At 43.5% G+C, this 19179-nt stretch overlaps 1 protein-coding gene across 4 annotated transcripts; it reads left to right on the top strand.

The window, feature by feature from the left end:
* The first annotated feature begins 1203 nt into the window (after window positions 1–1203).
* LOC129822763 (glucagon family neuropeptides-like) lies at window positions 1204–7352 on the top strand. 4 transcript variants are annotated; one of them, XM_055881149.1, is made up of 7 exons: window positions 1205–1289; window positions 1627–1731; window positions 2743–2877; window positions 3404–3508; window positions 4091–4225; window positions 4700–4820; window positions 6830–6920. In XM_055881149.1, the coding sequence occupies exons 2-7, from the start codon at window positions 1634–1636 to the stop codon at window positions 6836–6838; spliced, it is 603 nt and encodes a 200-aa protein (XP_055737124.1). In that variant the 5' UTR covers window positions 1205–1289; window positions 1627–1633; the 3' UTR covers window positions 6839–6920. The 4 variants fall into 4 exon arrangements, with proteins under 4 accessions (XP_055737122.1, XP_055737124.1, XP_055737123.1 ...); XM_055881147.1 differs by lacking the exon at window positions 4700–4820 and having other exon boundaries at window positions 1204–1289; window positions 1630–1731; window positions 6830–7352; XM_055881148.1 differs by lacking the exon at window positions 6830–6920 and having other exon boundaries at window positions 4700–5774.
* The last annotated feature ends 11827 nt before the right edge of the window (window positions 7353–19179 follow it).

Genomic DNA, 19179 nt, shown 5'->3' with positions numbered 1-19179 from the left:
TAGTGAGTGTTGCACCCGAGGACAGACGATTTTTACTCGCTACCCGCTTCAGCACTCGGCGGTCCTGTTGGCCGTTGTTGCTGCTAGATGCTTCCACTTCACAATGATAGCACTTATAGTTTACCAGGGCAGCTCTAGCACGGGCAGAAATTTGACCAACCGACTTGTTGGAAAAGTGGCATGCTATGACGGTGCCACGTTGAAAGTCACTGAGCTCTTCAGTAAGGCCATTCTACTGCCAATGTTTATCTGTGGAGATTGCATGGCGGTGTGCTCGATTTTGTACACCTGTCAGCAACGGGTGTGGCTGAAATAGCCGAATCCATTCATTTGAAGGGGTGTCCACATACTTTGTCTATATGTTGTACACAATGCATTGAATGCATGGCGGCTATGAAGTCCTAAAACATTTTAGGATAACATTCAGCAGTCAGAATTTAACTATTGTTTTTTTTTGTTTCAAATCAAATGTTTCTGTGGAACAAGCTCCGCATGCCTTTCACGCTGTCTTGCTAAAACGCGCCGATACAACCATTGCCACCAGTCCCAGGGTTTCAGCACCTGAGTACTGGACATCTCTCACTCTATTTCCTGTCGTGCGCTAAGGGCGATGGGGCACAAAGCAAGCACGCGACCTTGATCATGTTCACAATATATGGGCATAATTGAAAGATTGGTCAAGTTGGTTTTAAGTTTGACGCGGCCGATTTTACTTTAGTCATTTGGGTGAGGTTTTGAAATTAACCACGCACAATGACCTCACTTGACTTACGGCTTATGTATGTCACGCTGACAAATATTAGCGTTCATGCATTGTCCCACAATTACGTGGTTGAACTAAACATGCATATGCACTTTATGACTCGGGCCATCTCATTGACGGGGAAGGAAAAGTACTACAGTGTTACATTCCGAGAGGATGGGGGCAATGACGTAGATAGTATCCCCTAGGGTGAGCAGTGAAAAAGGCATGCTGTTGGATTCAGGAATAAAAAAAAGCCGAGGCAAGCAGGTCTTCACAACAAAAAGTTTCCTCTGTGAAGACAAACGTGTGGGCTCTTTCTCCCGGGGTTGTGTGCATACAGAGATCCGATAATCGCGTTTTATGTGTGAGCGCACGGAGGGTTGTACACATTAAAGGAGCATCAGGAGGCGGCAGAGACGCTTTACAGACGAAGCAAGAAGAGAGAGAAAGGGAAGGAGAGAAAGGGAGAGAGAGAGATTATCTCACTCTCCCAGTCGCAGTCGCAACCGGATCACATCCAGCTTCTCTCTCCACACGGCAATAGGTACGTGATGCTTTCTGAACTTTTACACACACAAACGAGAATACAGCAACAGGCTATAGTACTTTAGAAGGTTTAGAGGTAATGTTTGGAGGTCATAATTGGCATTTTAGAATGTTTGGGGCAACACACTTGAGGTGCGTCGAGGCACTGTTGCACTCGCAAGCAGTAAGTGATGAATAGATGGGGAGTTTGGATAATTTTTGGAAGCTATTGTTCTCCAAAATATAAGAAAACCCTATCCATTAAAAAAATGCATTAATTTCGTTTTTCCTCACTCTGACTTTGAAAATGCTAGATAGCTTTCGCACGTCTAACTTTGTGATCATTTCTTTCTCAGCAGGACAATGTCTAGTAAAGCGACTTTAGCCTTACTCATCTATGGAATCATAATGCACTACAGCATCCACTGCTCACCTCTCGGGCTAAGCTATCCTAACCTTAGGTAGGTACCTGAACACTTCTCCTTCAACTGAGCGTCTCTGCATGTAAAATGAACATTGGAAAACGCATTGTTTCTGCTGCCGAGGACAGTAGTTATGTATTAGATCTAGCCTACTGCAACCACATAGGTCTAGACCTATGTCATTTATTGCTATACAATTTTTGTTCGTTAAATCAATGTGTGGAGAAAAAAGAAAATAGAAAATACCTAAATGAATACACCGTTTTCCCCTGCAGAGCATTTTGTCAATTTGGGTATACAAATATATGCTATACATTGAAAGATACTGGTATATGTGTTTTATTTTGAGTTTGAATATGCTGCAATGTTTTGCTATGAGGGGCTTTAGAGCGCCTGGAATCATAGCAGTGGAATATAGCATATTACCAGCTACTGGTAGATCAAGCGTCTGATACGGAACTCTATCTCTGCGTTTATACGCGTCCCGTGGGAATGACAGAGAGGGGTAATTTGCTGAGGCGTGAGGCAAACGTGGAAGCCACTAATTCATAGAATAACAAGATCGATTTATTTTGTATCCTCTTAACTAAGCAGACACAATCTGCATTATTATTTTTTTTTAATCACAACAATGAATTTTAATTTAGTTTTTGAGATCTGGTTATGGTGTAATTTAATTCACAATGAAAATTATTTTATATTAAACATGTTTTTTTCTCCCCCATTTCCGATGTGGATGAGTTTGGTTGCCTTTTGGGAAATATAGCCTATGGTTCCACTAATGTTTTTATGTAAGATGTTGTAGCTTACTTAGGAATGACCAAAAGCAATTACAATTATTACACATTTAAGCAGATATATTATGGCTATTGTAGGCCTATCAAATATTTTGTAATAACTATAATTTCTTAACATGGAATATAGCCTAGACAATCTTAAATGCAAGTAATTTATTTCGGTGTTTATTTTCAAAATTGGTTTAATCATGATTATACATGATTAATCCTATATCAAAAAGCATATAATATTCAAATGCATTTCCGATTTCAGACTTGAAAATGAGGTTTATGACGAGAATGGAAATTCGTTACCGGACTTGGCTTTTGACAGTGATCAAATTGCTATAAGAAGTCCCCCATCTGTGGCGGACGACGTGTACACTTTATACTACCCACCGGAGAAAAGGTGATTATCATTGTAACTACACTCAACCTATTATTTTTTTTATGTCGTTGACATTCATGCTAGTCATTTCATTATGGGGCTCGTGTTCATGTTCATCTATGTTATATGTTTTATGTTAGTTAATGTACTGTACCGTCAATAATCACATTTTGTTATTTAATCGTATGATGGAAATACCTAGGGAAAAAAATTATCCTTTCAAATAACAAACTTCCCACATTTTCATTGCAACAAGATAGACTATGGTTGGTAGCCTGGTATTCAAACGAAGCTAATCGGGAAGCTCTGTAGGCTATAGAATCAAGTTAGAAGCCTATATTTAGTAAGCGAACTAAAACAGAACGAGACACTTTTAATATGAACCGGCCATTTCCAAAGTCATACAATTCACCAGAATAGCATTGTCCACTATTTCAGCTCACATTTTGGAAAGCAGACCATATGACGCGATGGATTTGCTAGGCTAAATACAGTATGTTGCCACTTTGCGTGTGATCATTTATTGTTTGGCGTTTTATCATCCCAGAACGGAAAGGCATGCAGACGGAATGTTTAATAAAGCCTACAGGAAAGCGCTGGGTCAGTTATCAGCAAGAAAATATCTCCATTCTCTGATGGCAAAGCGTGTAGGGTAAGGACATCTTCTTAGTTGTCGTCTCTTATTTTGTGATCTTAGTTATTTTTTGGTGTTCGTTTTTCTTCTAACTCAGATTTTCCGAATACTCACTATTCATTCTATGTTTCGTCAAATTGTCCCGTGTGTCTATGTGTGTGTTCTTCCGACTTGAATTTGACGCCTTCGGGTACAGAGTAGGTTCCCTTGATCAAATCTTCGACAGCGCAATTCCGGGTGCGGCATGATTTAGATCGAATCGGTGGATCTCAGTGCTGATATTGTCCCTTTAAGTAGCAAAGCCCAGGATCCACGTGGATGAATACATTTCATTTTCATTATTAATAATTGATGGTGGTAGGGGGTTAGTCCCAAGGGTTGAAGATAAATGTAGGCTTCAATTATTCCCTACATCCTCGACCAGCCAGCCTAACCATGATGATATCAAAATAAAAATCAATTTGGGATGATTGATTTAAAAGTTGAAGAGATGAGAAAATATAAAATTTAGAGCTGTGCAGTGCAGTCTATGGGCTACATTCCGAGGCAGGGTAGGCGTCTCCTAACAGTGAAAACTATCCTGCTCTCCCCCTTTCTTAGTGGAGGGAGCACCATGGAAGACGACTCTGAGCCTCTGTCAAAGCGACACTCGGATGGGATCTTCACAGACAGCTACAGCCGCTACCGAAAGCAAATGGCAGTCAAGAAATACCTGGCGGCAGTCCTTGGGAAAAGGTATAGACAGAGATATAGAAGCAAAGGACGCCGGCTAGCGTATTTGTAGCGTTGCTAAACTACCATGTGTGTACAGCCCAGATCAAGTCATTTTGAGAAAACGGAACAATCGGTGGATCGCTCTTGTGTTCTTTAAACATGTATTTATGTATGAAGTAAAGCCATTAAAATTAATATTTTGATAATAATATTGTTTTTCTTTTGTACTTAAGCACTTGAGAACGCACAGATCTACTTTGTGGACCAATCCTTTTGTTCAACCTAAATATAGCCTATATTTATTTATTTTTAGACCTACATAGAAAAGAAGATGAAATGATGTGCACATGAACAATATGCTCTTTACCCTGTCTTTTAAACATTTAAATCTAGATATGAATACGACGGAAATAAATAGTTTAAAAGACAATCAATGTATTGAATGTTACTTTGTGGCAACTGAAATTAAGAGCTTAGTGTCTTTATTTACAACAGCCCTGAAGACTTAGGTTTTCACCATATTCTACAAGACATAGACTTTGATGCCCTACCGGATGGGGATGAGTTTGAGGCTATTTTGGGAGACTGGCTGAAACAGTTCTCTCCCGAATTTCCGGTGAGTTCCAGGCTCTTTCCCGAGGCCTTGTCTTGAGGGATGTCTCTTGTCCCTCCCTCTCTTTCTCACCTTACCCTGTGATCTTACACTCCAGATACTATATACAACCCAATCTTCTTCTTTTCTCATTTGTGTTCCTGTCTCTCTAGAGGTACTGTACAACTGTATCTATATTCACACCTATACTGCATGCAGTATACGTATGAACGTGAACATAGATGCATAGATGTGTTTTACACATTGAATGTGTACTGTAAATCCTTTAAAATTCCCCACAAATATCATATTGGAGGCTGTAGGATAATAATGTGACTGCTAAACAGTATTATAAATCAATTATTTATTTAAGGCCAAAACAGACATGACCCCACAGGCTCTAGAATCCTTATATATGGCAGTAATTCAAATACTAAAGTGGAATACTTGTTAGAATGACCCCTATGACCTCCGTGACCCTCGTAAGATGAGGACCAGAGTGCTTTTGAGCTTTTACTTTCCTTCCTGTTCTTCTTCTTCAGTGTTAAAGAAAATGAGCTTACACTTTTGAACTTTGTGCAAAGTATCTATCTTGTGTTCCTCTGTAGTGGTATACATGTGTTTGAAAAGCTCTTGAAAACCTGGAACGCTGTTAAAGGTTTTCCATTTGTCTCTTCTCGCCACATAAGAAGCATCGTGAACATAGAATAACCTGAATGGTCATCGGACTCAAAAAGAAAGTCCAATAAGAAAATCGAGACCATTTCCACTGACATTGTACTTTTTATGTGGCTTCACTTAATTTCAATGTATTTTTTTTTATTTTTCACGAGGAACATTTCAGAGGCGGTTTGAAAACGTGTTGCACCTTCCTGGTCTACTGTGCTTTCCCCTATCTTGTCATGTGAACCGATGTAAAGCTAGATCGCATGATTAAAGTAATTGCACTAGCCACCAAATCTGTGCAAACTACTGCAATTGGATGGTTTTCTTTGCTCACTGGTTGACGTATATACATATGTGTTTTTTCTGGATGTTGTTTTGTTTTTGTTCTCTCCCCAACATTACTGCACAAAGTGTTTGATTGAACGTCTCACCCCTGTCTTCTGTATGGGAAAGCTCAGATGAATGTACTGCAGGGGAGAAGCTTTTAGAAAGTGTCGCGTCATGTTTTCTTGTTAGTCTCTTCTCAATGGGACTTGAGACATGATTCTGTTACATTCCAATGTATTATATGCCAAAAACAATGCTTGAATGATTGTTGTTTTGAATAGTCCTTACCTATCCTGGCAGCCCAAGCACAGCACAGTCAAACTTCTACCTTATCAACAGTTGGACAAAGCCTTAAACGTACTTCACCGTGCCTGTACTATTCTGAGCACCACCAATTCCAAACTAGCTTCTCAGTTTACTTGCCTCTTTTTTCTTGACTCTAGTGATCACAAGATGAGTAACAGAGAAAACCTGTTCAGTGCTAGATAGACCCAAGTACGAGAGGGCGAGTGGGAGGAAGAGAGCGGAATGAGGATAGTGGGTGCGAGAGAGGAGGACAAAGAGAAAGAAGGCCACAGAAAGAAGGAGAGTCCATGACCAATCGATTCGAGAGAAAACAGGGTGATCTTTGGCAGTGAAAGGAATTTACCAGACAAAGGTTTCCACACCTCATTAGAAGAACTTGGCCTATCATCTCACTTGTACCCATCAGTGACAGATAGACAGAACAAGCGACACTTCTTCCCACTAGAGGCATGATTGGGTTCGCTTCTTCTGTATTAGCCATCCCATTTTTCGACACCACGAAAAATAGTAGCATCAGAATCCGTACAGTATACTTCCATTTCCTGGCCCCAAGACATCATATTCACACTTCCCTAAATTGCAAGGAGATCTAACTCCGCTAGTGCACCAGGCAGATTCTACAGACACTGTAGGTTAGGTTTGAGCTTTGTGACACTTAGCAGTAGGGCAAAGTTCTTCGATCTGTGCCTGTGTGTATGAAATCAATCTTTCTTTAATTCTGCATTCCCCTCCAGGCTTTGTGACGCAGAATGCAGCTTGCGGCTGTGGTGCCTTGCTTCGACTTTAAAATCGCCACGAATCACAGATGGCTATTTAGTAGCCCTACAATGCTGCAAATCATCAGCTTACATTTCACCATTTGGTTGTTGTTTTTGTGTTGCACAGACATTTGATTGGATCTTTAGTGCCATTAGGTGTAGTCTCCGAGCACTCTTGCTCACAATCATATCTTTGAACGATTTTTTTTTATTTTTTAGAGCACTTAGACTTAGAGATTTGTGGTAGATAGTTGCAAGCATCATGATTACCCTCTTTCCATAATGTGTATCATTTTGAAAGCGCCAACAGCCTTACTAAACGTGAAGATTAAACGTAGAATATATATATATATATATTTATTGTGTAGAAAATTGATATTAGAGAGTACTATTATAATGAGAGAAAAAAAATGGCGATCCACAAGGGTTAAGTCTATAAATGTTTAAAAAAAAGCGGTGTTGTGAAATTTGTATGAATAAATTTTTGTAAACAACACAATTTCGTCTAATCTTTTAAACCCATAACATTATAAGTCCTCCTCAGCTCATAGGTAAGGATGCTAGAACAGTACCACTGTAAAGTACCATTGTTATACAACAATACACAATAATTGTTAGCTCATTTTAGTCCTGCTCCACACATCATTGTGCATCCATCCAATATGTGTACTTTCTCACGAGTACATCACACCAAAAATGCCTAAAGAGAAATCACAGAAAGGAGGACGGAGGGAGAGAAGACTAGGACAAAGGACAAGAGAATACAGTTTTTCAGGTATCTAGGCACCTAAAGGGTATCACATAATTAAATAGGGGTACTCTAAATAATCATCTGAAACAATCAACAAACAAAAACAACAACAAATGGATATTTAAGGAACCAAGTGTCCATAACTATAGTCTTCTAAAAATACAGTCAATTTTGTACTGCTAAAAGCACAGTATAAACCACAGATGTCCTCGCTGTCCATAAATGTCTTACTAGACAAATAACCTCAATAAATACTGTGAATAGTCTTATAAGTCTACAATAAATGAACATCAAGATACTAAGAAATACACTACCCATAGGAATCATGGATCTGAGGGTGAAAACCCCGACTGCTGTCTCTGCCCTTCAAAGAATCCGAGAACACCAAATTGCTCTTTGGCGCGAATAATGTGAAACCCTGACTCTTCACTTGGCGGGGTGTCGATACACCCAGACCCTCTTGGGACGGCGCCAGCGGAGAGACAGACGTGGGAGGGATCTCCCGACCAGTACCACCCACCTGCTGTCCTGCTGCACCCGACATCCGACTAGGACGTTACAGATGAAGAGCTAGGGCCATGATGGCGTCTATAAGAAGCCTACAGTATATATCAGACCACCAATTCTCAATGGCACGTTCTTTACCCTGATAGGAAAGGTAAAGGAACAAGAACGCTACCTTGCTGTCAAACTCTCCAACCAAGGTGCATAAATTGAGGAGCAAAATGAAGTGAGGAATGTAGTGAGAAAATGTGGAAAATCAAATAAATAAACTCAACATGCAAAACACTAGACCTAAAGATTACATACAATACACACACATGTATATTCAAACACATGGTGTACTACATAGTCAATCCAACAAGTGTCTATAGCTACCGTGGTGTCTCTCCATCCAAAAGCAGTCAATATTACTGTGCACAACACTAATCAATCATTTTATGTTGCTCCGTACCTTAGTGTGAGGTTACGGATGAGTCAGACATATTTACTTATCTGTACATTTTGTATTTTAAACACTCGACCCACCACACACACATTAAACCCAGGCAGGCAGGCTCTTAACAGGCTGCTTGTGGGTTTGAGCTTTGTCATGGGTCCAGTCCCACAATAGATACAAGAACACCCAGCTCCTCAGTCCCCATGGTAACAAAGACAACAGAAGATAGACTATCATGCCCATCTTAGAAGTGCAAGTGACTATGCAATGGACACCACATCATTTGTGTAGAATGAACACAATTTGTTAGAAATATCATAGGAATCAAGTGCCGTAATAAAGCACATACTATGTCGCTCTGACTTTGTTTGGTTTCACTGAGAACCTTTTTTAGTTTTGTACCTACACCTGTGTTCTGGGTGAGATTTATCGATATGGTTGACTAAGTGCTCAGTGGAGTGGCTTTACGGTGCCTGAGTGTGTTCCACTGTGGGGCCCTTTTTGAAAAAAACACATGATTTCACATGTGAAATTTCAACATCTTTTGCACATGTCATATTTTATTTCACATGAGAAATCTCACATGGGATGTCATGTGAAAACGTGGCATTGGAAAAGTTCCACGTGCGGATATTTCACATGTGGATTTTCCCATTTGATCACATAACCTTTCACATGTGGATTCAAATGCTCACATGTGCATAGATTTCACGTGAGATTTCACAGGTGATCCCTGGGAAACAAAAATGAGTTGTTAGGATGTCCCTGGAAAGTCACAAAATACTCACAGTGTTTTCAAGTTACGTATTAAACACATTTTGACACACACGATTACATTGTGTATATGTATTTATACAGTAATTATTATTGAACCTCAACCTCTTGGTTCACGGCAACCCAATCGTCCTGCCACGCCACCATATCTGTGTCAATGACTGATTTCACATGTATTCATACACTTTGGAGTTGACAGTAAATCTCAGCTTTGTATAATACACTCAAGAACAAATATTATATTTATCATAGTGATTCAGGAGTAACATGAAAACAGAATAATATGCCTCACCAACATTAAACTATACAGAAAACCCCCGCAATTGTTGAAATAATGAAATCAATGATGCGAGAATAGTCAGATTGAGTAGATAACAGTGCAATGGCACTCTTTTGCTAAGTGCAGAGACGTATTATAGGTAATGAGTGTGTACGGGACTTCTGAGAATGCTGCAGAGTTGGTGGTCCAGCAGAAAGCTCAGAGGACACCAAATGTAATCATGTTGTCACTGATTCATTATTTTTACACTGTTTTAGCTGAACAGCGTACCACTTACCTTAAACACCCATGTCATTCCATTACTTCCCTTACAAAAAAACGTAACATGTGAAATTCAATTTTTACAATTAAAATAGCTTTTTCCACATGTTGAGCTGAAAGGTTCACATGTGAAAACAAAAGAGCCACATGTGAGGTCAATTGTTCCCAATTTAGAGTTCGTACACTACCTTCAAAAGTTTGGAGTCACTTTGATCAGTGATCATATACAGAGTAGACACTGTTAATATTGTAAATGACTATTGTAGCTGGAAACGGCAGATTGTTAATGGAATATCTACATAGGCCCATTATCAGCAACCCTCACTCCTGTGTTCCAATGGGATGGTTGTCACGTTCCTGACCGGTTTTCTGTTATTTTGTATGTGTTTGACGGTCAGGGCGTGAGTTTGGGTGGGTAGTCTATGTTATGTGTTTCTATGTTTGTATAAGGGTGACCTGATATGGCTCTCAATTAGAGGCAGGTGGTTTTCATTTCCTCTGATTGAGAGTCATATTAAGGTAGGTGCTTTCACACTGTTTGTTTGTGGGTGGTTGTCTCCTGTGTCTGTGTCTGTATGTTACGCCACACGGGACTGTTTCGGTATCGTTCGTTCGTTCGTTCGTTCGGTTTGTATGTAGTCTGTTTCCTGTTCATGCGTTCTTCGTGTTATATGTAAGTTCGTGTCCAGGTCTGTCTACATCGTTTATTTGTTTTTGTAGTTTATCAAGTATAGTTCGTTTTGTGTCTTGTTTAATAAATCATTATGTCACATAACCACGCTGCATTTTGGTCGAATCACTACTCCTCCTTTTCGGATGAAGAGGAGGAGGAACGCCGTTACAATGGTGTGTTAGCTAATCCAAGTTTATAATTTTAAAAGGCTAATTGATCATTAGAAACCCTTTTGCCATTATGTTAGCACAGCTGAAAACCGTTGTCCTGATTAAAGAAGCAATACAACTGGCCTTCTTTAGACTAGTTGAGTATCTGGAGCATTAGCATTTGTGGGTTCGATTACACGCTCAAAGTGGCCAGAAACAAAGTACTTTCTTCCGAAACTTGTCAGTCTATTCTTGTTCTGAGAAATTAAAGCTATTCCTTGCGAGAAATTGCCAAGAAACTGAAGATCTCGTACAACGCTGTGTACTACTCCCTTCAAAGAACAGCGCAAACTGGCTCTAACCAGAATAGATAAAGGAGTGGGAGGCCTCGGTGCACAACTGAGCAACAGGACAAGTACATTAGAGTGTCTAGTTTGAGAAACAGAGGCCTCACAAGTCCTCAACTGGCAGCTTCATTAAACCCACAAAACACCAGTCTCAACGTCAACAGTGAAGAGGCTACTCCGGGATGCTGGCCTTCCGGGATGCTAACACAACTTGCCATTGGAACACAGTAGTGATGGTTGCTGAAAATTGGCCTCTGTACGCCTATGTAGATATTCCATAAAAAATCAGCCGTTTCCAGCTACAATAGTCAATAGTCAATGTTAACAATGTCTACACTGTATTTATGATCAATTTGATGTTATTTTAATGGACAAAAAATGTGCTTTTCTTTCAAAAACAAGGACATTTCTAAGTGACCCAACTTGTTAACACCACCTTTTCACATGTGAGGAGAATAACATGTTCTCACCTCATGTGAATTGCAGATTTAGATGTGAAATTAGCAACAACAACAAAAATAACTCACATTTGGAATTTAATTTTCATATGTCAAAAACATTCATATGTTAAAATTGAATTTGCGATTTCTTATGTCAAAAACATTAAAATGTTGTCACGTGTAGTTTCATGGTATCACATGTTGAAATTTGTCACATTTATTTCACATGTGCTCAAATGTTTTCACATGTGTAGTTTCATGTTATCACATAAAATCACATGTGAAATTCATGTGTGGTGATACTAATCAGAGGTGGATCCAGGCTAGGTCGCTGTCTGTCTCTGTGCCCTCTGGTCAGCCAAGAGGGGGTGGATGTGCGAGGTGGCGCCCCAGCCTGGCCGTGCCTCCCGGAGGCACCTGGAATACCACCACAAACCCCCCAGCGGGACGCAAGCGGAACCTTTTAATGCCTGTCGTGCCGGATTAGAGCTAATGACCTCAAACTGATCCCCCCACATCTCATGTGGCCACCGCAGGGGCAGCCAGGGACAGCCAGGGACCTTTTACAGACATCACAGACTCTGCCTCTGACCCACCAACCCAACCCTGCTCCTCCTGCCATTTCTCCCTCACTATGGTTCAATAAACATTTCATCGGAAGTCAATGGGACACTGAGGAGGCGTGGTTCCAGACAGTCTGCAGGGAATACTGTACTGTAAGGACATCAGGATGAGGTTGCTGGCCAAAGCCTCACAAAGCCTGGCTCGTCTTCCTCCTCCTCCCCTACATGCGTAATACCCCCCCCCCAGTCTCTTCCTCCCTCCTCCCTCCCAGATAGACACAAAGCCAGGGGCTTTGATTGTGCGGCCGCAGCCCCGGGCCTCAGCAGAGCACAGAGAAAGGATGATCAATGTGAGTGATCTGATTTCTCCAGCCCTCTGTCAGACCCCCTCTTAACCCTGCTAACCCAATCAGCCCACGTTGCCAGGCAACGGTGCCCCAGGAGGATGCGCTGGGGATGCGATGGAGCTGGGCGGGGCCGCGTTGGGCTTCCTGGACACCCAACGATCCTACTGGGTATATTTCACACAATTCCCTTTAGTCGGTGGACTCGGCGCTGGCCGCACTCTGCTTTACCAGCTCTGATGGCAGCATGGAGGGACTAATGATGAATGGGTCCTCAGAGAGAGAAAGAGAGACAGAGCTCAGTGTCATATCTTAACAGCACACGCATGCACGCACACACAGGCACACACACACAGACGCACACACACACTCAACAGTGCCTCAGGGTGTCGTATCCTAGTAGTACAACCACACAAAGCCACACACAGCCTCACACAGCTAGAGTATACAATCAACTAGAGCCACACCCTGCTTACGTAAGATGAGACAATAGCATCAAACCACACACATGCTCAGAGAGAAGCACAGTTGCCTTTCTATCCCGCCAGCCTGATGTGTAGCCAACGTGTTTTATATTATCTTTGTTGTTTACTGAAAAGTCCATGAGGATAAGAATGTGTAGATCAGACTTTTATGACATTTGAATCTTTTTACAACAATACAACAGCTGTTCAATTTATTTATATATAAAAATAAAAAAAAGTATTCACATATGCCCAAATTTTACAGATATTTTCTTCAACCTGGTAGACTGTACAGTAATAGGGTTAAATGGTTAAACAGTTGTATCAAATATTTATACAACTAACCCAAGATGCATTGTTTCAAATGGGAGCAAATTAAGCATAGAGGGCAGAACAGGCAAGGAGGTGGGCACAGACAAGTGCAAGCTAGCAATGTCCTGTTGGCGTATTCTAGGATGCATTTGCATATTTCAGTTAGGAAACGCCTACTCGGTGAAGTGCACGTGTGCAATAACTCACTATGCCTTTGCACTCCTTCTAAACAATGCCTTTTTGTTTTTTACTTTTAGAAAGGGTTACGTCTCCAAAACTTAGTGCACTCTGTTCAGTAAATAGTTTTGGGAACAGAAAACTGTATTGATATTGAATGTTTCATTGATGAGAACATTTGGGGAATGTTTCATCTTGCTCCATCTTCTTCCACTTCCCGCCAGTGGACTTCCACTCATCACCATATTTGGTGGTGAGAATAAATTGTAAACAGATGCTTCAAATGTACACATACTGTAAGACATCTGGCTCCGTCTTTGATGTGGTTAAATGGTGACAGGCATACGGTGCCTTCGGAAAGTGTTCAGACCCCTTGACTTTTTCCACATTTTGATATGTTACAGCCTTATTCTAAAATTGATGAAAAGTTTTTTCCCCTCATCAATCTACACACAATACATAATGACAAAGCTAAATGAGTTTAGAAATTGTTACTAATATATTAAAAATAAAAAACAGAAATATTACATTTACATAAGCATTCATACCCTTTACTCAGCACTTTTGGCAGCAATTACAGCCTTGTGTCACGTTCTTTCAAGATCGAACCCAGAAGCAGACCAGGACAAGGAGCGTAGGAAGAAGGTGAGTATTTATTTACAAGAAAATGTTTAAGGGTAGATATATCCAGATGGCGTAGCGGGCAGCGGTGGTGAATTGATGAGAGGAAATAGGTGAATCCAATGGAGTAGCGGAATCCTCCGTCAACCAGGCGGGAATGGGGTGAATGATCCGGGTGAGTAACTGAAGGCAAAACAAACGGAGGTAAGTTCAAGGCAAGCAATACGTAAACAAAAACAACAAAACAAATACTATCCAACTTGAGTCTGATACTATGGCACAACATACTGATCATGGCTAACGATCCGGCAGGAAATGGAAGTCAGGTCAGAGCTTTTGAGGGGAGAGATGATGATCAGGACAGGTGTGCAGATTACTGATGGGAAACAGGTGCGGGTGAACATCAATCTCCCAACAAGCTAATTCGCCCGGCAACCAGACAGGGTGCGTTCCAGGACACCTGAAACACACTCCAGGACAGACACACAGGCAAACCCAGACTCAGGAAGCGGGATTCGTGACAGTACCCCCCCTCCGACGAACGCCACCGGGCGGACTACCTGGAGCGCCAGGATGGAGGCGGTAGAAGTCACGAAGCAGGTTGTCATCAAGGATCTGACGCCGAGGAATCCAACTCCTCTCCTCTGGACCATATCCTTCCCAATCCACTAGATACTGGTACCCTCGACCCCGCCGTCTGGAGTCCATGATGCGGCGCACCGTGTAGACAGGACCACCTCCGATCATCCGAGGAGGAGGAGGAGGAGGAGGACGAGGAGGAGGAGGCAACAGAGGACTGAGGTGAACCGGCTTGAGACAGGAGACATGAAAGTGGGATGCACTCTAAGTGTTGCAGGCAACTTGAGTCGAACCACCACAGGATTAATGATTCTCTCCACTACAAACGGGCCAATGAACTTCGGTGACAACTTCCTTGACTCCGTCCGTAGAGGAAGATCCCGTGTAGCCAATCAAACCTTATCTCCAACCGTATAAGCTGGGGCAGGAATACGGCGACGATTCGCCTGGATCTGATACTGGTCAGAAACTCTAAGGAGAGCCTTCCTGGCCCGATTCCAGGTCCGGTGGCAACGACGAATGTGGGTCTGGACAGAGGGAACCGAGAGATCCCTTTCCTGAGAAGGAAACAAAGGAGGTTGGTATCCGTAAATGCATTGGAAAGGGGACATCCCAGTGGCAGATGAAGGAAGGGTATTATGGGCATACTCAACCCGGGGTAATTGAGATGACCAAGAGGTAGGATCAGAGGAGACAAGACAACGCAGCGTGGACTCCATCTTCTGGTTGGCTCTCTCCGCCTGACCATTAGATTGTGGGTGAAATCCAGAAGTGAGACTGACTGTAGCTCCAATGGCCAAACAGAAGGATCTCTAGACAGCAGAGGTAAACTGAGGACCACGGTCAGAAACAATGTCACTGGGCAATCCGTGAACCCTGAAAATCTCCCTAACCAGGATCTCAGACGTCTCCGTAGCCGATGGAAGCTTGGAGAGAGGGACAAAATGAGCAAACTTGCTGAATCTGTCCACAATGGTCAGAATGACCGTGTTCCCAACAGAAGGGGGCAATCCCGTGACAAAATCCAGGGCCAGATGCGACCAAGGTCGCCGAGGAATAGGTAGGGGGTGAAGAAGCCCAGAGCTGGGCCGATTGGTACTTTTGTTCTGAGCACAAACAGGACATGCGGCCACGAACCTCCGGGTATCTTCTCCCATGGCAGGCCACCAAAATCGTCTGCGCAGTAGCGCCATAGTCCGAGCAACGCCAGGGTGACAAGCTATCTTGCTGGCGTGGGACCACTGAAGAACAGCAGAACGGACCGACTCAGGCACGAACAACCGACCGGGTGGACCGTTACCAGGGCCGGGCTGCGTCTGAAGGGCCGCCATCACATCCTCCTCAATCCTCCAAGTAACGGCTCCCACGACAAGGTTCTGGGGAAGAATCGTCTCAGTCTTGACCCCACTCTCCTCCGTCTTGGAGAACATCCGGGACAAGGCGTCCGCCTTGCCATTCTTCGACCCAGGTCGGAACGTCAGAGAAAAATTGAAGCGTCCAAAAAACAAAGCCCACCTGGCCTGACGGGAGTTGAGACGTTTAGCCGATTGCACGTAAGCCAGATTCTTGTGGTCAGTCCAAACCACAAACGGTTGCTCCGCTCCCTCCAACCAGTGACGCCACTCATCCAAGGCAAGCTTCACAGCGAGAAGCTCCCGGTTACCCACATCGTAGTTACTTTCAGCTGGAGAAAGACGACAAGAGTAGAAAGCGCAGGGATGGAGTTTACCGTCAGTGGAGCTACGCTGGGACAGGATGGCGCCCACCCCCACATCAGACGCGTCCACTTCAACAACAAACTGACGGGAAGTGTCAGGTTGAGAGAGAATCGGGGCGTTGGTGAATCGACTCTTCAAGTCCAGAAATGCTCGGTCTGCCTCAGGAGTCCAACAGAACCTTCTGGTGCAAGACGTCAAGGCAGTTAATGGAGCGGCCACCTGGCTGTAATCACGGATAAACCTCCGATAGAAGTTCGCAAACCCCAGGAATCTCTGGAGCTGCAATCTCGTACCGGGCTGAACCCAATCCCGAACCGCCCGAACCTTCTCTTGGTCCATCTTGATCTCTCCCCTGGAGATGATGTACCCGAGAAAGGATGTAGTGTGGGCGTGAAAATCACACTTTTCTGCCTTCACAAACAGACGGTTCTCCAATAACCGCTGCAGGACCTGCTTAACATGCTGGATGTGGCTAGAAAGCTCCTTGGATTAAGTCAAGATGTCATCCAGGTAAACGAACACAAACAGACCGATCATATCCCTCAGCACGTCATTCACCAAACATTGGAACACTGCTGGAGCGTTGGACAGTCCAAACGGCATCACCAGGTACTCGAAATGTCCCATAGGTGTATTGAATCCAGTCAACCACTCGTCCCCCTCTTTGATCCGAACCAGATGATACGCATTGCGTAGATCAAGCTTCGTAAACACAGTAGCACCCTGTAACGAATCGAAAGCGGAGCTCATCAAGGGCAAGGGGTACTTGTTCTTGACCGTAATATCATTCAACCCCCTATAATCAATACACGGTCGAAGAGAGCCATCCTTCTTACTCACAAAAAAGAATCCAGCTCCCAGAGGTGATGACGAGGGACGAATGAGACCTGCAGCAAGAGACTCCTTTATGTAGGTTTCCAGGGCTTCCCGTTCAGGTCGAGAAATACTGTATAACCGTCCCTTGGGAAAGGCAGCTCCAGGGAACAGCTTAATCGTACAATCATAAGGTCGGTGGGGAGGAAGTGACTGAGCTTTCTGCTTACTGAACACCTCACCCAACTCGTGATATGTTTCAGGAACCAGGGACAAATCAGGAGAAGCAGACCCAACGACCCGACTGGGGACAGCATGAGAACAGGCAGTCCTGAGACAGTTAGCATGGCACTCAATGCTCCAACTAGTTACCCTTCCAGTCACCCAATCGAACGAGGGATTGTGTTCCTTTAGCCAGGGATATCCAAGAACCAGAGGTACATGGGGGGAAGGCAAAATGAAAAAAGAAATAACCTCTGAATGATTCCCCGACAACAGCATCTTAACCGGTTCAGTCCTCATAGTGATCCGTGCCAGAACACTGCTGTTCATAGTGGTTGCTTCAATGGCTTCCGGTAATTGCTCCTTGGAAAGCCCCAGCTGTTCCACTAAGTCGGCATCAATGAAGCTGTCATCGGCACCTGAATCGATGAAAGCGTTGATCGCTAAACTCTGATCCTTATTTATGAGGGTAGCAGGAAAACGAGGTCTGACAGAACTCTTAAGAGGTTGAAACTGGCTCGCTAACAAACCTCCCAAACTTAACGAGCCGAGCAGTTTAACGGGCGCTGAGGACAAACGGAGATGTAATGTCCCGAACTACCACAGTAGAGGCAGCTGTTGGTCTCACGTCTACGTTGGCGCTCGTCCTTAGTTAACCCGTGCCGCCCCACTTGCATAGGTTCAGGATCTGGCGGCCGAACTCCTCCACTTATCCCGTGTGAAGGAAAATGATCAACCCGTTCTGGTCCATCTCCTGACCCGAATGATAACCGAGTCTCAGATTGATTAGATGGACACCACTTCTTCTCCCTCCTTCTCTCTCGGACTCTATTATCTACCCGAATAGCTAAGGTGACCAAACTATCTAGGTCACTAGGCTCTGGATAGGAGATCAGCTCGTCCTTGAGTTGTTCCGACAACCCCTGGTAAAAAAACGTTTGTAGTGATTCCTCATTCCAACCACTCTCCACAGCCAATGTCCTGAATTCTATCACAAAGTCTGCCACACTGAGAGTTTCTTGGCGAAGAGAGAACAAACGTTTAGCTGCGTCCTTACCTCGGACTGGATGGTCAAAAAGCTTTCTCATCTCTGCCGTGAAACCCTGGTATGACGTCATGCGGGTGTCTCGTCGTTCCCAAACAGCTGAAGCCCATTCCAGAGCTCTACCACGCAGCAGCTCAATAACAAAAGCTATCCTAGCCTTATCTGTGGCGTAAGAGTAGGGCTGCAGATCAAAAACTAACCCACATTGCAAAAGAAATGAACGGCATCCTCCCAGATCTCCCTCGTACTTATCCGGTGTCGGAACCTTGGGCTCACGGAAGGAACCCTCTCCCAAATCGGCAGGTGATATGGGTGAAACAGGTGGTAGATGATCCACCGGCAACCTGAGCTGATCCTGGATACTCGTTAATCTATCCGATAAATTTCGGATCGAACCCGCTATCTCGTGTAGCGCCGTCTTGTGTTGTCCCAACATCTTCTCCTGCTGGGTGATTGCATGGCAAACGGAGTCCAGGTCCGCTGGGTTCATCACTGGCCGGATCGTTCTGTCACGTTCTTTCAAGATCGAACCCAGAAGCAGACCAGGACAAGGAGCGTAGGAAGAAGGTGAGTATTTATTTACAAGAAAATGTGTAAGGGTAGATATATCCAGATGGCGTAGCGGGCAGCGGTGGTGAATTGATGAGAGGAAATAGGTGAATCCAATGGAGTAGCGGAATCCTCCGTCAACCAGGCGGGAATGGGGTGAATGATCCGGGTGAGTAACTGAAGGCAAAACAAACGGAGGTAAGTTCAAGGCAAGCAATACGTAAACAAAAACAACAAAACAAATACTATCCAACTTGAGTCTGATACTATGGCACAACATACTGATCATGGCTAACGATCCGGC

The sequence above is a fragment of the Salvelinus fontinalis genome, chromosome 25 (genome assembly GCF_029448725.1).
Source record: "Salvelinus fontinalis isolate EN_2023a chromosome 25, ASM2944872v1, whole genome shotgun sequence".
NCBI lineage: Eukaryota > Metazoa > Chordata > Actinopteri > Salmoniformes > Salmonidae > Salvelinus > Salvelinus fontinalis.
This window is presented reverse-complemented; position numbering and strand designations above follow the sequence as displayed.

Excerpts from the sequence above, each read along its gene's own strand:
- LOC129822763 (XM_055881147.1), top strand. The coding sequence starts at position 1,634 with ATGTCTAGTAAAGCGACTTTAGCCTTACTCATCTATGGAATCATAATG. Across the intron at positions 2,878-3,403 it reads TACTACCCACCGGAGAAAAG|AACGGAAAGGCATGCAGACG; the intron begins GTGATTATCATT and ends TTATCATCCCAG. Across the intron at positions 3,509-4,090 it reads CTGATGGCAAAGCGTGTAGG|TGGAGGGAGCACCATGGAAG; the intron begins GTAAGGACATCT and ends CCCCTTTCTTAG.